Source organism: Myxocyprinus asiaticus, chromosome 24, assembly GCF_019703515.2.
Source record: "Myxocyprinus asiaticus isolate MX2 ecotype Aquarium Trade chromosome 24, UBuf_Myxa_2, whole genome shotgun sequence".
Lineage (NCBI taxonomy): Eukaryota > Metazoa > Chordata > Actinopteri > Cypriniformes > Catostomidae > Myxocyprinus > Myxocyprinus asiaticus.
In genome coordinates, this window is record NC_059367.1 from 43,451,749 (window position 1) to 43,472,564 (window position 20,816).

The window sequence follows — 20,816 nt, forward strand, 5'->3', positions numbered from 1 at the left end:
TAATAACGTGACACTGGGGTGCAGAATAGAATGGCATGTCACCACATTGTAGCCTAAATGAGGAGCATGTTAAAAATAATCAAGTAAGAAATACAAATGTCTTCAGTTTACCGTTAAAAAAAAGGCTTGAGGGTCTAATAGGACAAATGCTGTGTGAACGTAACGAAATATTACTGTTGTACTACAGTGAAATTAACATTTAAATAATAATCATTCAATATTACATTACAGTAATATAACAGTTTGCTTTTGAAATGCACTTCCATGTATGATGCTTTGTTAAATAATTTAGTATAATTTGTAGTTAAATATTGTTGTTTATTCATCAGCTATGTATTGATATGTTGGTACATTTACCAATTTTAATATGATTAACACAAATTTATATTTATGATGAATATTATTCATCCATGAACTCATTAAATGGAAAACATGACATGATTTTAAACGTGCAGAAACCCTGTTATATGTTCTCAGGCCTTGTTGAATGTGTGCCCCAGCCTGGGTGTATACATTTATTCCTTTACATATTTGAGCTGTCAGAACAGCTGAAATCACTCATAATATTCATAATAACATACTATTCTTCAAATCAGTCTGATATTTGCAGTCACATCTTATACTGGTGTGGGGGAAAACAATCCCATCACACTAAATTTATTTCTGCTGCATATGTGCATGTTTAGAGGTGAGATTCCACATGCAGCTCATATCTTGTCACTGAATTGTATTTTTCAAAGCAGTCTTCTTTTAGCCTTTATTCAAATAACTGGGGACAATAAATCAGTTGTAGAACTTTTGCTTTTATTTATAGTGAAACACACACACACACACATACACAAACTTTCTTTAAAAATAGCCAAATCTATTTGATATTTATTTTCATTTTCCTCATGATAAGAGTAATTAACTACAGTAACCAGGATTGTTTTCCCCCATGGTAATTCACGGCATATAGATAACCGGTGTTGCCGACTGTATCTGCGTTGATGCAAGACTTTGTTTGTAATCATATTAAGGATTCAAATGATCATTTTTATTGAGTGGGTAATGTTTCAAATAAAAAAGGATGCTTTTTTGGAAGCTAATGAGTAAACATGTATTCATCAAACTGTTTTGTTCAGGATTCACAGTTTGGTACCCCCTTCAACCGAACAATTCCGTTGCATTTATAAAATGTAATATTTAAAAGTCTGGTTTTCCACTGTTGAATGTTTCCCCTGAACTTGTATAGCATAATACGGTGTAATACCGCTGCTTATCTGTTTATCTTCACTCGGCAGTATTAATATAGTCAGCATTTGACTAATACTAAACAGTAATACTGATGTTTATTTAGCTATTTATTTTATTTTTATGTATTCTTTATTTTAATGGTCAGCATTTGATTGATACTAAACAGTACTGATGTTTATTTAGCTATTTATAGTATTTTTATTTATTCTTTATTTAAATGGTCAGCAACTGACTGATACTAAACATACAGTACTGATGTTTATTTAGCTATTTAATTTATTTGAATTTATTCTTTATTTAAATGGTAAGCATTTGACTGATACTGAACATACAGTACTGATGTTTTTTAAGTTATTTATTGTATTTTTATTTATTCTTTATTTTCTCAGTGTTCATTTCTAGAATTTGTTGACAATGTATTATAATAATGTCAAATATTTTTTATAAAAATATTTGTTTAAGAAAGCAGCCTTCTGAGTACCTTTGCATAGTCATATCGGTGCAAAATCAGTGAAAAATCCACATAGAAAAGGTCTGTTTTCATTCCAGCTCAAAAATTAAATATATCGGCCACCATAAAGGTAATTGATGAATTTTCCCTCTCTAAAATCAGTATTGGTCTCAAAAATCCCATATCAGTCGGGATATATATATATATATATATATATATATATATATATATATATATATATATATATATATATATATTAAATTAAGTAATTAAATTAATATCATAAATGTGTGACAAGTCGACAAATGGCTTAAATTAACGCCTACTAGTCGACTAGGAATATCTTTGGTCGGGGGCAGCCCTACTTCATACCCCATAATGACAAAGCAAAAAACAGATTTTGGATAACTTTGCAAATTTATTAAAAACTGAAATATCACATTGACAGTATTGAGACCTTTGCTATGACACTTGAAAATTAGCTCAGGTCCATCCCATTTCTCTGGATCATCTTTGAGATGTTTCTGCATTTTGATTGGAGTCCACCGGTGGCAAATTCAACTGATTGGACATGATTTGGAAAGGCACACACCTGTCAGTTGTCTATATAAGGTCTCACGGCTGAAAATGCATATCAGAGCAAAAACCAAGCCATGAGGTCAAAGGAACTGCCTGCAGAGCTCAGAGACAGGATTGTGTAGAGGCACAGATCTGGCGAAGATTACAAAAAGAAAATTCGGCTGCATTGAAGGTTCCCAAGAGTTCTCACAGTGGTCTCCATAATTATTAAATGGGAGAAGTTTGTAACAACCAGGACTCTTCCTATAGCTGGCCACCCGGCCAAACTGAGCAAACGGGAGAAGGGCCTTGGTAAGAGAGTTGACCAAGAACCTGGTGGTCACTCTGGTTGAGCTCCAGAGATCATGTGTGGAGATGGGAGAAACTTGCAGAAGGTCAACCATCACTGCAACACTCCACCAATCTGGGCTTTATGGCAGAGTGGCCAGATGGAAGCCTCTCCTCAGTGCATGAAATAAAAATAAAAAACACCTAAAGGACTCTCAGACTGTGTGAGAAACAAGATTCTCTGGCCTGATGAAATGAAGATTGAACTGTTTGGCCTCAATTTCAAGCATCATGTCTGGAGGAAACCAGGCACCGCTCATCACCTGCGCAATACCATCCCAACGGTGGAGCATGGTGGTGGTAGCATAATGCTGTGGGGTTGTTTTTCAATGGCAGGGACTGGGGGACTGGTCAGGGTAGAAGGAAAGCTGAATGCAGCAAAATACAGAGATATCTTTAATGAAAACCTCGTCCAGAGTGCTCAGGACCTCAGACTGGGCTGAAGGTTCACCTTCCAACAGGACAATGACCCGAAGCACTCAGCCAAGACAATGAAAGTGTGGCTTAGGGACAACTCTGTGAATGTCCTTGAGTGGCCTATTCAGAGCTCGGACTTGAACCCAATCGAACATCTCTGGAGAGACCCGAAAATGGCTGTCCACTGACGGTCCCCATCCAAGCTGACAGAGCTTGAGAGGATCTGCAGAGAAGAATGGCAGAAAATCTTGTCGCATCATACCCAAAAAGACTTGAGGCTGTAATCGCTGCCAAAGGTGCTTCAACTAAGTACTCAGTTAAGGCTCTGAATATTTATGTCAATGTGATATTTCAGTTTAATCTGTTTTAATACATTTGCAAAGTTATCAAAAATCTGGTATTTGCTTTGTCATTATGGGGTATGAAGTGTAGATTGATATGAAAAAAAATAATAAAGCATTTTAGTATAAGGCTGCAACATAAAATTAATTTTTAGAAAAATGGATAAAACCTGTCATTCACTACAGAAACCGTAGTCTTTTCCGACATGTTGAAAGTTTATGATCTCGGAAACTCTGGTATCAAAATTATCTCAGACTTTCCCAGTAGTAAATTACAACTTGAGTGGTCATTCATGTGCAGCTTTCGAGTGGGAAACTTGTATTCACGATAATTCCGATAGCACATGAAGGCAGCATGACTGTAATATTACTATGGTTTTACTATGAATGTCATGATAAAAATATGGTTACTGTAGTAAAACGTGGTTAATTTATTGCAAGTGAATCCACTGAAATGGTTTTCATGTATTCAGTTCCATTAACAGTTCAAATTGGAAGACCATATTAAAATACACTGATGTGTTCCCTGTGCCGATTCTGATTCTGAGTTGTGAGTTTGCGGTCTGTATTAAATGTAATGAGAGAGAAACATTGCGCACTTGGAAATAATACATAGACAAAAAAAGACAACACATCTTTCTATTACGCTGTCCTCACTATTTCAACAAGAAATATACAGTGCATCTTGTGTTTTCCAGCTGAATGAATGACTCTTATGATCTAATTCTTTTTAATGATCCATTCAAAGGAAACACAAATCCGTCTCTGAATTGATCTAATGACTCACTCAATGACTACGTTTACATGGACACCAAAAAGCGGGTTATTGCGAGAAAGCAGCCTTCCGGTTTACATGCACTTTATAAACGGCGTACTCTTTACTCCTGTGTATATGCGGCTCGCTCATTAAACAGCTTTCTCCATAGTAATGTAATTTCCCCGTGAGGCTTTTGTAAATAATACACATTTTATATGTGTTTACATGGCCACATAAGCCACATGGGTGTGTTAAACCTATTTCCTTAAACGGCAATAGGAAATGGCCATTCTCGTTTACATGACGTTTCAGAACGCCACTTTTTGCAAAAACCCTTGAATAAACCGTTTTCTTACATGCATGTAAACGTGGTCATTGCTTCATTCATCGAGTCATTTTCTAAATCTTTTCTAACTCAAAATGACTGTTACTTGAGGAATGTGAGATACAGTACTGACCAAAATGTTCATATGACAGTGTGTAGTTAACACATTCACAATATGTCAAAAATGAATGGTACTTTGTTAATATATATATATATATTATGTTACAAAATAACAGTGTTGTTAAAGGTGCTGTAAGCGATTTGTTCATGGAATGGTATGCAAAAAATGTTCCTACTCCCTGAGAGATATCACTGAAATAAGTGTTGTAAGATATCTCACCTGTCTCTGTAATAGCTTGTCTGACATACACAGCTTTGTTTCACATGATTGTCACGCTCTGATCACAGATCCTGTTTGTGCACCTCAATTCTCTCGATAATGCGGCACAAACCACAAAACTTAACTGACCCATTTTAATTCTACTAAGTTAGAGCGCAATGGAGGAAGTCAAACATCTCAAACGGCTAGACAGCCCACAGTTCTAACCACCACTGACGAGGAAAACAGTTATGTGAAATGTGGGTTTTTAAAGTAAACATCATCACTCTTACTAAAATTCTGTTAGAATTATGTTAGATTTCAACAAACCTGCCATGTCTGCCTTCTGATATTCATATATTATCTATAGAACTGATTTAAATCGTTAAGAGCTTAATGAAGTGTCTTTTGAATATCTTTTGAATGAATATTTTTTATTATGTATTATTTCTTCTGTTGCATTGCTTTGAGATGCTTAATGTGAAATTTTGCATTATGGTAAGGTTGATTTAAAAACATATTGAGTTTAATTATTTTTAACTTTGACTATGTTTGTCAAGTTTCAGATAAAGAGAATTATATAAGAGGAAGTAGTTTCATTTATAAAATATTTCATTCACTGACTTGATTATTAAGAAATAGACATCACAATATGGTTATTTTATATATAAACCAATTTTTTTGAAAAAATTAATTAAATGGTAATATTGCATTATCGTGATATAAAATTACTCGTATCATGATAAAAGATTTTGGTCATATCACCCACCCCTATGTTCTGTTTATTTAGTCTCATAACTCTTCCCTGCTATCCGTACAGGTGTGTTTTGCAAATACTGTCTTCCTGGAGCCCATCGACAGCATTGAGCACATACCCCCCGCGCGCTGGAAGCTCACCTGTTACATCTGTAAACAGCGCGGCTCTGGTGCATGTATACAGTGCCACAAAGCTAACTGCTACACTGCCTTCCACGTCACCTGTGCCCAACAGGCCGGGCTCTACATGAAGATGGAGCCTGTACGAGAAACCGGCGCCAATGGGACTTCCTTCAGCGTACGCAAGACAGCCTACTGCGACATCCACACCCCACCAGGCTCCGCCCACCCGCTGGGAGGAGTGGGAGGAGCTAGTATGGGCTCCTCCCACAGCGAGGGTGAGGCGGAGGATGAGGACGATGTGCCAGTTGGTGAGGAGGAGGGGAAAGGGTGGAGCTCAGAGCGAGCAAAGAGAGCGAAAGCAAAGTCCCGTCTGAAGATGAAGAGAGCGAGGAAGATACTGGCCGAGAGGAGAGCAGCCGCACCGGTGGTATCTGTGCCCTGTATACCACCTCACAAGTACACAACCAGATATTTTTACATGTTTAGACAAGATCATGCTTTGTGTTGCCAGTTGTTTTTGCCTTAATTTATCTATAAGTCTCTTTGCATTTCATGACTTAATATTTACATCCATTCAGAATATAGCTGGGTGAATCTCACAAATAAATGTTTGAGTCATATTTCACCCTAAAATTAAAAAGAAGAAAATAAGAATTTTTTATTGTAATGGTGATTCTCGTTACTGTAATAATATACTAATATTACTGTAATGCGTTGATTTGATTTAAATTAGGTAATTGGTGATTTTAAGTCAGCATAAATCAAAGGCAGTATAACAAATACTACCATGATTTAATACTTAATTTCATCTATGTCATTGTGTTTTCTTTTTTGTGTTTTTTTGTTTGTTTTTTTTGTTTGTTTTTTTTTTTTTTTGCATTACAATAAGGACAGTGAGATTATTGTCGATTATGGTAATTTATACAATATAGAAATGTATATATTTTACATAATATTATATCTTATTTCTAACATATGTAAATTAATAATACACATTTTATATGCTACATTTCTGTATAGCTTGTATATATTTGAGAAAATATAATATCTAATTTATAATATGTTTATATACATATATATATATATATATATATATATATATATATATATAAATTATATAGAAGTTTATAAATATTTCAGTTATAATATATCATATGTAAATTTCTATATACATTTCTATAAAATTTGTATATATATTTTAGATGATATATCTAATTTCATATATATGTAAATTAATAATCTAAATATTTTAGATAATATTATATCTAATATGTACATTTTATATATAGATTATATATAAATGTCCATATAATTTATATATCTTTTAGATAATATATCTAATTTCTAATGTAAATAATCATATAAATTAATATACATTTATATAGAATTTGTGTATATTTTAGGTATTACATCTAATTATATATATATATATATATATATATATATATATATATATATATATATATATATATATTCTGTATATTCATTTGAAGTCAGAGGTTTATATACACTCACTTTTAACCACTCCACAGATTTCATATTAGCAAACTATAGTTTTGGCAAGTCGTATAGGACATCTACTTTGTGCATGACACGAGTAATTTTTCCAACAATTGTTTACAGGTTATTTCACTTTTAGTTGACTATATCACAATTCCAGTTGGTCAGAAGTTTACATACAAGTTAATTGTGCCTTTAAGCAGCTTGGAAACTTCCAGAAAATGATGTAAAACCTTTAGACAATTAGCTTCTGATAGGAGGTGTACTGAATTGGAGGTGTACCTGTGGATGTATTTTAAGGCCTACCTTCAAACTCCATGCCTCTTTGCCATCATGGGAAAATCAAAAGAAATCAGCCAAGACCTCAGGAAAAAAATTGTGGACCTCCACAAATCTGATTCAACCTGGGAGCAATTTCCAAATGCCTGAAGGTACCACGTTCATCTGTACAAACAATAGTACGCAAATATAAACACCATGGGACCACACAGCCATCAAAACGCTCAGGAAGGAGATGCATTCTGTCTCCTAGAGATGAACGTAGTTTGGTGAGAAAAGTGCAAATCAGTTCCAGAACAACAGCAAAGGACCTTGTGAAGATGCTGGAGGAAACAGGTATACAAGTATCTATATCCACAGTAAAATTAGTCCTATATCAACATAACCTGAAAGGCTTCTCAGCAAGGAAGAAGCCACTGCTCCAAAACCGGCATAAAAAAGCCTGGCTACAGTTTGCAAGTGCATATGGGGACAGAGATCTTACTTTTTGGAGAATTGTCCTCTGGTCTGTTGATTTTTTTTTTTTTAATTTTTGGCCATAATGACCATCATTATGTTTGGAGGAAGAAGAGTGAGGCTTGCAAGTCGAAGAACACCATCCCAACCGTGAAGCATGGGGGTGGCAGCATCTTGCTTTGCTGCAGGAGGGACTGGTGCACTTCACAAAGTAGATGGCATCATGAGGAAGGAAAATTATGTGGATATATTGAAGCAACATTTCAAGACATCAGCCAGGAAGTTAAAGCTCGGTCGCAAATGGGTCTTCCAAATGGACAGTGACCCCAAGCATACCTCCAAATTTGTGGCAAAATGGCTTAAGGACAACAAAATCAAGGTGTTGGAGTGGCCATGACAAAGACCTGACCTCAATCCGATAGAAAATTTGTGGGCAGAACTAAAAAGCGTTACACCTGACTCAGTTAACACCAGTTCTGTCTGGAGGAATGGGCCAAAATTCCAGCAACTTAGGGTACATTTACACAACAGCAATGTACTAAAAACAGAAAAGTTTTTCCTTTGCGTTTTTGAAAAGTTTTGCATACAGACGACAATGTTGTCAAAACGATCCCTGTTCACACGGATCCGCGAAAACGACTAAAAACGCTGTATTATGCATGCCAGGTCAGTAGTGCCTGCGCACATAAGCATTCTTCCACAGAGCGGTGACTGCAAACAATGAAGATGGCAAAAGCATCGAGCAATTTTGTCTGGACGGACGATGAGGTTGCTTTATTACTACAATTACTTTGCTGGAGAAGCGTCAATAAACTCAAAATCTTGAGTAGCACAAACACAGTCCTGTAGTCCGCCATTGTAGTTTTGAATGTCTCGTGCATTGTTTTGAAGTACTCATTGTTTTCAAAAACGTGCACTTTGAAACCTGTTTTCAAAAGTGTGCGTTTTCAGGCACCAAAACGCCGTTGTCATGTAAACTAACAGCCAAAACGTATAAAAAGTTTTCCGTTTTTAGTTGAAAACGTTGTCGTGTAAACGGCCCCTTATTGTGAGAAGCTTGAAATAAATCATTCTCTCTACTATTATTCTGACATTTCACATTCTTAAAATAAAGTAGTGATCCTAACTGACCAAAGACAGGGAATGTTTTCTATGATTAAATGTCAAGAATTGTGAAAAACTGAGTTTAAGTGTATTTGGCTAAGGTGTATGTAAACTTCTGACTTCAACTGGATACATATACACCGATCAGCCACAACATTAAAACCACCTGCCTGATATTGTGTAAGTCCCCCTCATGCTGCCAAAACAGCGCTAACCCGCATCTCAGTATAGCATTCTGAGATGCTATTCTTCTCACCACAATTGTACAGAGCGGTTATCTGAGTTACCGTAGACTTTGTCAGTTCAAACCAGTTTGGCCATTCTCTGTTGACCTCAACAAGGCGTTTCCATCCACAGAACTGCCGCTCACTGGATGTTTTTTGTTTTTGGCACCATTCGGAGTAAATTCTAGAAACTGTTGTGTGTGAAAATCCCAGGAGATCAGCAGTTACAGAAATACTCAAACCAGCCCATCTGGCACCAACAATCATCCCACGGTCCAAATCACTGAGATCAAATTTTTTCCTCCTCCTGATGGTTGATGTGAACATAAACTGAAGCTCCTGACCCGTACCTGCATGATTTTATGCACTGCACTGCTGTCACATGATTGGCTGATTAGATAATTGCATGGATGATTGTTGGTGCCAGATGGGCTGGTTTGAGTATTTTTGTAACTGCTGATCTCCTGGGATTTTCATACACAACAGTCTCTAGAATTTGCTCAGAATGGTGCCAAAAACAAAAAACATCCAGTGAGCGGCAGTTCTGCAGATGGAAACACCTTGTTGATGGGAGAGGTCAACAGAGAATGGCCAGACTGGTTTGAACTGACAAAGTCTACGGTAGCTCAGATAACCACTCTGTACAATTGTGGTGAGAAGAATAGCATCTCAGAATGCTATTCCGAGATGCAGGTTTGCGCTGTTTTGGCAGGACGTAGGGGACCTACACAATACTAGGCAGGTGGTTTTAATGTTGTGGCTGATCAGTGTGTGTGTGTGTGTGTGTGTGTGTGTGTGTGTGTGTGTGTGTATATATATGGTCACATAAAAAATGCATTAAAGTCATTGTGATATTCATAATGTTGCTTAAAATTATATCAATTACTGTTTATTAATATCGATTACTGTTTGCAATTGATTACAGTAGCTCAAACTGTGTCATCTTTTGTGTTTTAGGTTGAGTAAGATTACCAGTAACCTGACGGTACAGAGAAAGAGTCAGTTCATGCAGAGACTACACAGCTATTGGACCTTAAAGAGACAGAGCCGCAATGGCGTTCCTCTCCTGCGACGACTCCAGACACACCTACAGTCACAACGCAATGCTGAACCTCTCCCGACCGTGGCTTCAGTTAGTACATGAGGACATTGATTTATTGGGAAGGAATGTGTGCATGATTTGTTTTTTTTTGACATTGTGTTTGTGTGTTTTCACAGAGGGACAGCGAAGAGAAGCCCTCCATGTTGAAGGAGCAGTTAAAAGCGTGGCAGCGGCTCAGACATGACCTGGAGAGAGCTCGACTGCTGGTGGAACTCATCCGCAAGAGAGAGAAACTCAAGAGAGAGACTGTAAGGCTTCTGCTGTCCTACAGATGGCTCATTCCACCCTAAGGGGTGATTCACTAAACGCTTGTACCACTTTTGCACACGGAACAGCACTGTGCCATGCTGATTAAATCTTTGAAAATTATTTTCAACACCAACACACCTCAGTTCTGCCTAAATTCAGCTTATTATATGGACTGTGCTGAATTCACAGAAGTCATTGCTGATTGCTTGCCACAATTACCCCACGGAAAGCAGGCAGTAAACAGAATTTCTTTAAAGGAAAAGTTCACCCAGAAATGATAATACTCTCACCTTTATGTCATCTTAAACTCGTATGACTTTATTCCTTCTGAACACAAAGATATTTTGATAGAGATATGATGGGTTTTTGTCCATACAATTCAAGTCAATGGGGAACACTTTTATAAAGGCACCATAAAAGTAATTAATCAAATAGTGTATGAGAGTGTTATAATCACATATAGTGGACACATATACAGATGCGGGGCAAATTTTAGAATTTTATCCGGTCCTTACATGATTTGCATATTTCCTTTAGTCTATCGGGTGCTAAAACAACAGACGAACACATTAATAGATGCTATCAAAGGGAGCAATTCATTTTTGTTGACTTCCCTCCTGAAACGTAAAAAATATATATATATATATATATATTTATATATACACACACAGTATATATATATAGTATATATATATGCCTGTGTTGTAATTTAATGAAACCAAAACTCGACTAGTGTGCTTTCATGACTGTCCATGAGAGGAAAAAATGAGAGAAGGATGAATTACAGCATTTAGAAGAGAGAAAGATGTCAGATTTACTGTCACTCTTTCAACAGCTGTGTTAGTAACCCCAACACAGCAGTGCTAGCCAATTTGTTTTAATTAATGCCAGGGTAACTTAACACCACATATAATGATGTCATTTTGAACAATAATAATAAAAAAACGTTTGCTTGTTATTTAGTTTGCTTGATTTCCACTTCTAAATAACATGGAAACACGTCATCACCGTCTGTAAAAAGGGGTCCATACTTACTGATTGTGCTGTTGTTTTCCCACCAAAAATGAAGTCATTAAGGAACTGGCTTTTGTTAGTTTAAAGATTTTGCAAATTATTGTTTGATCCACCATTAGCATTTGTAATAATCACTCAATCACACATGAGAGAGAGGAGTATGTATTTGAATCCATCGACATGTTAAAGTCCCTCACATCTGCATTTCAAATCTTAAAGTGTGACTAAACTGCGCTAGTCAGCAAAAGCGCACAGCACAGACAAACAGTAAATTAACAGTAATTTTAAAATATGTATAAAATCGACCACTCATGAGATAAAAACTCCATTTTAGTAACCTTATAAAAGGGTCAGTCTCTTTTTCTTTCTTTTTGGAGGAGGTTTGGCACAGTAATTATAAAGGTATATTAAAAATGTCAATTAATATCAAAAATGTTGCAGACCCCTGCTGTAAGACCAGCCATAACTAGCCTAAGCTGGATGGTTGTTTTTAGCTGGTCACCCAGCCTAGCCAGGTTGGTCAGTTAGCTGGTTTCAGAGGGGTTTTGAACACCTTTTAGCTGGTCAGGCTGTCCAGCTAAGACCACCCTGACCTGCTAAGATCGGTATGACCAGCTAAGACCAGCCTGACCAGCTAAAAAAAGTGTTCAAAACCCCTTTAGCATTTAATGATTATTTCAATGGCTTTGCGATGTAAACATCATGAAGTATGTACATACAATAATATGGTAGCCTACCATACATGTTTTTAAAGGCATAAAATGCAACACTCAATTTTATACAATATGTAACAGGGGTCATGGCTCCGTCTCTCTACCCACCAAGGGGTCCTTGGCCTGAAAATGGTTGAAGACCCCTGGTTTAGAGGATGCAGGAACAAAACTAAATTGATTATCAATTAGAACTATATTCCCAAGAAAACATGTTTTGTTCATTTTGATTAGAGATTATGGAAGGAAATAACAGGCTAAATTAGATAAATATATCATGCAATAATTAAATACAACAGGAAATGTTGCAATCAAATATAAATACTGTGAAATATGGGCATAAATATATAAATAAGGGATGAAATGTATCTATTTATTTAAGGGTGTAAAATAAAAAACCTATGTGAAATATGACATGAAATATACCTTGAAATAAAATATTATGGGAAATGTTAAAATAAATATGTCAAGGAATAATTAAATACATCATGAAATGTCGCAATCAATAATTAAAAGTATCATGAATAGTGAGTTCAAATAAATAAATAGGGCGTGAACATTTACTTATGTCAAATGAAACTATGCCATGAAATGTAAACTGTCACTTTATAATTTACAAGCATTATCCTTCAGTGGACATAAATGTGATTGATGTACAGATGTTTCCATTTCTTCTGCTGATAAGCATTTTGTTAGTTAATTCATGTAAAATTGCAGTTACCTTTTCGTCCAGCGGAGCAGCCATCGTCTTACTATAGTAGGCATCAACAATTGATTCAAGATGACCCAGCCATCCCTCCCTCGCATCTTTCTCACTCCTCAAAAAGGATCTCCTCCTCCTTTTGGCTGCTATCCTCAGTAGCTGTTGATTTTCTCGACTATAACTACTGGAGGTGGGTCTTTGAGAACCATTCAGCCAATCATTTAACTCTCATAACTTTGATAGGTGAAAGTGACAGTTTACATTTCATGGTGTATTTCATGTCTTATTTTATTTTAAGGCATATTTCACGTCCTATTTTATTTTTCAAAGCATATTTCATGTCATATTTCACATAGTTTTTTTTTTTTTTTTTTAAATGAATAGATTTAATCCCTTAAATTATATTTCCCAATATTTATTGATTGTAACATTTCCTGATGTATTTATTTATTTGATGATATATTTATTTAATTTAGTCTGTTATATTCTTCTATAAAGATAGAAACATCTAGAATAGTTTTTAAACCTTCATATTTTGGCTGCTGCTTGCAATTTTTTACACCCAAATTTAAAAGCTCACACACATCCACTGGACTAATTGCTAAATATTGGTGTCACACACACATTAGTCCAGATTGCAATAATCCATAATATTGTATTTGTTTACAATCTTATAATGAACATACATTTTTTTATAGTCTTTGAAAGCCTGAGATTCAGGCTCTGTTTGCTCTGTGTCCCTGTTAAAAATGCTATTTCACTCCACTAGGTTGCAGCAAGCACAAGGAAAAATAATTTCTCTATCAATCACCTTCTATGACAATATACAGATGTGAAATACAGGTGGTGCTCTAACGCAGGTGAACACTTGCCATGTGTTCGTCCATAGACATTCAGTCTATTTTGTGATCCTACGCATGTTTTGTCAAAGATCTCGTCCTCTAAGTGGACTAGAAGCTTAATCTAGGACATCTGCATAAACCAGAGTAGTGAAATTATTTAAAATCCACCTTTGTGCTCAATTAGTTGTGATATTGTTACAAAAGGAAATGAACTAATGGGATTTCCAGTTTTAGCAGTTGTGAGTTTTGTATTTCATCCAGTACATCAAATATCTTTGATGAGCACATGAAAATGTAGTGCATAGAAGGAATGAGCTGTATTTGTTTTTGTCTGTGGAATATATTTTCATCTTTCATGCATTTTGTATTACTTCGACTGCTATGTCATCATAGTTCAGATGAAGATTCAGGAGCTGGCATTGGAGATGCAGCTGACTCCGTTCCTGGTTTTGTTGCGCAGCACTCTGGAACAATTGCAGGAACGAGACACCAGTAACTTCTTCACTGAGCCTGTTCCTTTAAGTGAGGTACACAAACACACACACACTGCAGGGTTCTAAAATGAAAAAATAAAAGGACAAAAACAAATAGTGATATTGCTATTGTATTGCACAAATAAGTACAGTTACCAATAATATTTCATATTTTGTCCCATTGAAATTGCCTCTCAACAGTAAAGCATTGATTTTGTATTGGGATGCAGATGTAAATTTACTGATATTAACATCGTTAAAAGTGCTGAGACTGAGCCGTTGAATTAGCCATGCCCCTCTTTCCAAAATCTTACACTCCAAAGAGACCAAATGAGCTTTATTGAGACCGACATTGTGCAGAAACCGTTGTTAATAACAACAGCAGCAAAATAGCGCATAGGAGCAGCATGGCATAAAAATGGCAGTAAGTCTCAATAATTCGCTGCAACTGCAATACTATGAGAATGAGCAAAATGGTTGGCAGGTCAAAAGCGTCAAGAGACCATGACCAGAAGACACATTTTTGTGAGTCAAGAGCTGTCACAGAGACCGGTGAGATATTTCAGTACACTTATTTCAGTAATATCTTTCAGGGATTAGGAACATTTTTTGCATACCTTTCCATGAAAAAATAGTTTACAGCACCTTTAACACCTAATTTATATTGGCCTGAATTAAAGTATTCTGACAGTGGGAATGAGTTGGTACTCCTTAACAGTTTCATCAAGCTCTTACTGATTAAAATACAGTCATCTGAAGACAAAGCCAGTTACTTTTTTCCTGCAATCACAGAGCATTAGAACAGATTTTAAAGGACATAAATTCAGATGCTTTAAATCCCTTGATTTTACTTCGCCTTTATGAAAATTGAACATACAGTTCTTCCATAGGATCCAGTTTAAACTGTGTTTTTTGCAATAAACCATGCATGGCTCCACACTACCATGGTTAGATGTACAGTAGCAGAGAACGACAGAGCATTAAAGAGAGTTGGACAACTTTGTAGTCACACGGTATACACAGGGCTCCAGACAGCAACTAAATTGTTGCATTTTACGACCATTTTTCCTGCCAGTGCGTCCTCTTACAAAATTTAGTACCACTGGCAGGAAAAATGGTTGCAAAATGTTTACTTTTAAATGTACTATTTATACCACAGTAAAGGCATATATAGGCGTGTGTATTTTATAACTGCTTTGAATGTGGCTTATCTAGTCAGAATTTAGAGTCGGAACTATCCGTTTTATAATATTAATTAGTATATATTTTTATAATACAAGTTATACGGTTTTATTGTTTTGTGTCTTTTGAGTCTGTTTTTAGAACAAGTGTGACAATGCTGTTTTCTTATCATTCATTTATGAATGATCTTATTTTGTTTTGTTTTTTTGCACCCATCACAGGGCTCCAGCCTCTGACTAAAATGGTTGCAAATGCGACCAAAAATAATTGATTGCGACAATAATTTAAAATCTAGTCGCCATTGGCGACAGTCAGGTTGTGTGCGTTCATATGCGGCTTTGTCAGATATCATCTTGTGAGTTATTGAATACATCTTTAGAGCGCGCACCACCAGTGTGTCTCGAGATGCTTTTCACCCATTCTGTTGTGATGAGGTCCCATAGAATTGTACCACTCTGTACAATTGTGGTGAGAAGAATAGCATCTCAGAATGCTATTCTGAGATGTGGGTTGGCACTGTTTTGGCAGTACGAGGGGGACCTACACAATATTAGGCAGGTGGTTTTAATGTTGTGGCTGATCGGTGTATTTACTGTTATTAAACCTCTGATTAAAGAGTTATCAGCTGTCTTACTTTTCTTTGGCTTTCTATCTTGTTTCTGAATAGCAATCTAAATGGAGCAATTCTGTTGTTATTAACAATTTTTTTGATTCCATGCAGCATATCACATAGACATAACAGAAAATACAACATCAAACTACATGAAATCATAACTTTTCCCCCCCCGAACATTAACCCCCCAACCCCCACCCGACACAAACAAGCACTCCAGTGGTCAAAAGTCAACTGACAAAGACACAAATAGACAACAAAACAGAAAATATTTAGAGACATAAAAAATAAAATAAAATAAAATAAAGAATAAATATATATTTTAAAAAAAAAACCCTAGTCCCTCTCCACTGCCCCTCCCCGAGAGCCCTCCAACTCGACACACCACTCACGAAACGAGGGCGCACCAGACAACCTCCATCCCCTGAGGATTACCTGCCTGCCAATCATCACGCCGGTCAGGACACAGCTCTCCATATATCTATCATCCACATTCAGGACCGCACCATCACCCAAAACACACAGTCTGTGGCAAAACGAAAACCGAGTGTCAACCACTTCACACACGAAGCTCTGAAACCTCAACCAATATCTGCAAGACCAAGATTTTTACACATCCTGTGAAGCATCAGTGTTGCTCTAGGGAGCTACACACTTTTGCTTCACTGCTGATCCATCAAAAGATTTAAGTCTCCTCCCAATATTATATCATGATGGGTGCCAGCGGTTTGCAACATCCATTCAAGATCTATAAAAAAGCCTTGACCATCAGCGTTAGGTGCATAAATATTAGCCAAAATCAACCTTTGCCCCTGAATTTCTGCTAAAACAATAATGACTCTTCCTAATTTATCTTTAATCTGTTTGAGACATTTGAATTGTAGATGTTTACTTATCAATGTAATGACTCCCCTGCTCTTACACGAGGCAGCACTAAAGAAAACATGTCCACCCCATATCTTCCCAAATTTTTCAGCTTCCTGCGGGGAAAGATGCGTTTCTTGAAGAAACACTATATCATATTTCTTTCATTTAAGAAAATAAATAACCTTCCTTCTTTTTATGGGGTGCCCCAACTCATTCACATTCCACGTGGAGAGAGACAATCCACTCATATTAACATTTGACATTTTGACATATTAGAAAAATTAATTATGTGTCAAAAATAAAATTGTAAAGACCACATTAGTGCCACAGTCAAACCCCGAACTTCCCCCAGAACCAAACAAACAGAAAAAAGAAAAACGTGCGCATTAACCCTACGCACGACAGCGCCAACCGGCGTCCATCCCTCTAAACTCAAACAGTCCATGTACGCCTACGAGAGTCCCTGCGACAAATTTGCCGTCGGATTGCTCAAGCTTCTGTACAAAGAATAAACACAAAGAACATGTAGATTCATTCGCAAAACTGTCTCGAAGGTGTGTTCCTCCACAAAACAAATTCCAGTCACTAGCAGGACCAGCACACACACACACACAAAAAAAAAGCTGTTCAGTTTCCTCGGACAGTCAAACGAATGTTCAGTGAGCTGGCTGTTTCATGAGTGCAGGAGATTACCTAATCATTCCAATGTCCTGCAAAAAATACTCCACAAAACAAACTCCAGCCAATAGGAGGCATAAGCACAAAAAACGAGCAGATTTATCGACAACTGTTCCGAAGGAGTGTTATTCCACAAAACAAACTCCAGCCACTAGGCGGAACCAGCACAAAAAGAAACAAGAAAGGCGTCCAGCTTCCTCGGATGGTCAAGTGTATGTTCAGCGTGACAGCTCACTTGGAGGCACGTGAGAAACACACCATGACTTCCTCAGTCCATTCATTTTATGAAAGACATCGCTTGTTGTGGGCATGTAAATATTTTGCAGCCATCCTTAATATCTGTTCTCAATTTGGCCGGGAACTTCAGTGTAAAACGACCCTTCGTCGATGCAAAAGTTTCTTGAAGGAGTGTTATTCCACAAAACATACTCCAGCCACTATGCAGAACCAACACAAAAAGAAACAAAAATGGCGCCCAGCTTCCTCAGACAGTCAAGTGTATGTACAGTGAGACCGGCATATGAAAGTCACCAGATGGTTTACTCACCCCATTGTCTCTATGAAAGACAATGCTTGTTGGGGGCATGTAAATATTTTGCAGCCATCCTTAGTATCTATTCTCAATTTGGCCAGAAACATCAGAGCATGTAAGAGTTGATGTAAGAGTTTCTTGCATTCCTTGAATCGATCACGTTTCTCTCTTGTCGAATTCACAAAATCTGGGAACAAGAAAATGCTGTGATTCTTCCAAGAAATCTTTCCTTTACTCCTCACCTCGCGCAACACTAGATCTTTATTGGATGATCTCAGAAATTTGGCCGGTATTGATCGGGGCCTGTCTCCCTCAGCAGATCTGCGATCCTGGACCCTGTGAGCTCGCTCGATTTCCACCTTATGGCCTGTTATGTCGAGCAGACTCGGGAAGAGCTCGTCTAGGAATTTCACCATATCTCGGCCTTCTTCATGCTCAGGAATTCCAACAATTTGGATGTTGTTTCGCCGGCTATGATTCTCCAAATCCTCCAGTTTTTCCAAAACATGTTGCAAATCTACATTGGTCGCTAGTGGATTAGCAGCTAATTCCCTCTCCGATGACTACAGATAATCGATCCGTCTCTCGACGTCCCCGATTCTTGTAACCAACTCAGAAAATTTCGTTTCCATCGCAGTAATCGATCGATGTATTACAGCAAGATCCTCTAAGTCAGCAACAACTTTTGTCAGGATCACAGACATGCTTGCCAGTTGCCGCTGGATTTCTCCCGCCACAATGTCCAAACCGAATCCCTGGTCTGCGGGCCCATCCGAGGCACCAGCTTGAGCACATAAGTGTCTTTTAATATCTCCAGAGCCCAAGGATTTTGAATTCTATGCCATGTTGACTTCAAATAACAGATATGTAGCAGGGTGTATCGAATCTCACCAGGTTATGAAAAAAATAATTAAAAACTAGCAAAGTGCGCAGAGCTCGCCTTTTACACGTCCACTCCTCGCATGGCGTCACATGACTCTAAATCGAGCAATTCTGTAATTTGAAACACTTGACTGAAATGTTTCTCATGATCTTAAAAATCTTTTGATCTGAAGGCGTATGCTTATATGTTTGAAATTAGTTTTGTAGACAAAAATATAATTGTGCCACGATATAAATTTATTTCATTATAAAACTAAAATTTAATTGGACCAAATAATAAAAAAAAGCAGCCAATAAGTGCCCAACATAGATGGGAACTCCTTCAATACTGTTTAAAAATCATCCCAGGGTGATACCTCAAGAAGTTAGTTGAGAAAATGTCAAGAGTACATGTCTGCAAATTCTAGGCGAAGGGTGACTACTTTGCTAAAATATAACACAGTTTTGATTTATTTTGGATTTTGTTTAGTCACAACATAATTCCCATAGTTCCATTTATGTTATTCCATAGTTTTAATGACTTTACTATTATTCTAAAATGTGAAAAAACACATTATAATAAAGAGTAAGTGTTTCAAAACTTTTGACTGGTAGTGTATAGTTATATATGAAGATATGAAGTTGGAGACACGATGTATGTGGTGATGAGGGGTGTTTCCAAAGAGTTGCATTTTTCTTTGCATGCCCTCACTTCAATTAAAAAAAATAAAAGATTCAGAGGAACTGATAGTTCCAAAAAAGCCGCTATCAGCACCGATTAATCAGTAAAACCGTATATCTAATACATACTTTTTTTTACGGAATCGTCATATGGGTCTGGGGACATGATTAATTGCTTAAATTTTTTTAACATGGTATTTTTCAAAATGATTAATCACACTAAATTAACGTGTTAAATCGACAGCCCTAATATATATTTTATATTTATATATGTGAAGATATAATGAATATAAGATTTTGGTCATACCACCCACTTCTAATTAACAGATTTGTGACATATAGGAAAAAGTAAAATATGCAGGATTGTGGCAACAGGACTTTTATCGTTGTGTTTCTTTGTGTTTCTCCAGGTCCCAGATTACCTGGATCACATTGAGCGTCCAATGGACTTCCAGACGATGTGGAATTGTTTAGAATCACATCGTTATCTCAGCTTCGAAGCTTTTGAGGGTGACTTTCTGCTCATCGTCAACAACTGTTTGAAGTACAACGCCAAAGACACCATCTTCTATCGTGCTGCGCTACGATTACGAGAAACAGGTGGCACTGTTTTGCGGCAAGCTCGCAGGCAGGCTGAGAGAATCGGTTTCGATTATGAGACTGGTATGCATCTTCCCCGAGAGCCGAGCCCAGAATCGCCTCATGAACGAGAGAGAGACAGAGCAGCATTAATCACTGAAGACGGTAAGTTGGGTTTCTCCACTTGTCTTTGATGTCCCATCATTTTTTTTGTAAGCATTAGGGGCACAGTACCCTTTTATTTATTTATAAAATAAAATATAAATCAAGTATAAGATGTGTCCGAAAGTCTTTTCCACATTTTCTTTTTTTTCCCCCCATATGGATTGCATAAAATCATAAAGAGTTGTTAGCATGAACCAAACTGACCAGCTCTGAGGTGAATCACATTATAAACTTTGATTTGAAGTAAAAAAAAAAGCATTTGCACAACATAATTGTGTACTTAACGTCTTTAATGAGGGAATGAAATACAATCCCACGAAGCATTGCAAATGACGTAATTGTTTTAAATATTACGGGAAAATATATAACTA

At 36.8% G+C, this 20,816-nt stretch overlaps 1 protein-coding gene across 2 annotated transcripts in view; it reads left to right on the forward strand.

The window, feature by feature from the left end:
* LOC127414897 (peregrin-like) overlaps nucleotides 1–20,816 on the forward strand; it is a 72,515-nt gene that overhangs the window by 33,654 nt on the left and 18,045 nt on the right. For both annotated transcript variants that reach the window (XM_051653272.1, XM_051653273.1), the window contains exons 5-9: nucleotides 5,573–6,087; nucleotides 10,152–10,326; nucleotides 10,413–10,544; nucleotides 14,213–14,341; nucleotides 20,112–20,445. In XM_051653272.1, the coding sequence (XP_051509232.1) occupies nucleotides 5,573–6,087; nucleotides 10,152–10,326; nucleotides 10,413–10,544; nucleotides 14,213–14,341; nucleotides 20,112–20,445 (1,285 nt within the window). The remainder of the gene's footprint in view (nucleotides 1–5,572; nucleotides 6,088–10,151; nucleotides 10,327–10,412; nucleotides 10,545–14,212; nucleotides 14,342–20,111; nucleotides 20,446–20,816) is intronic.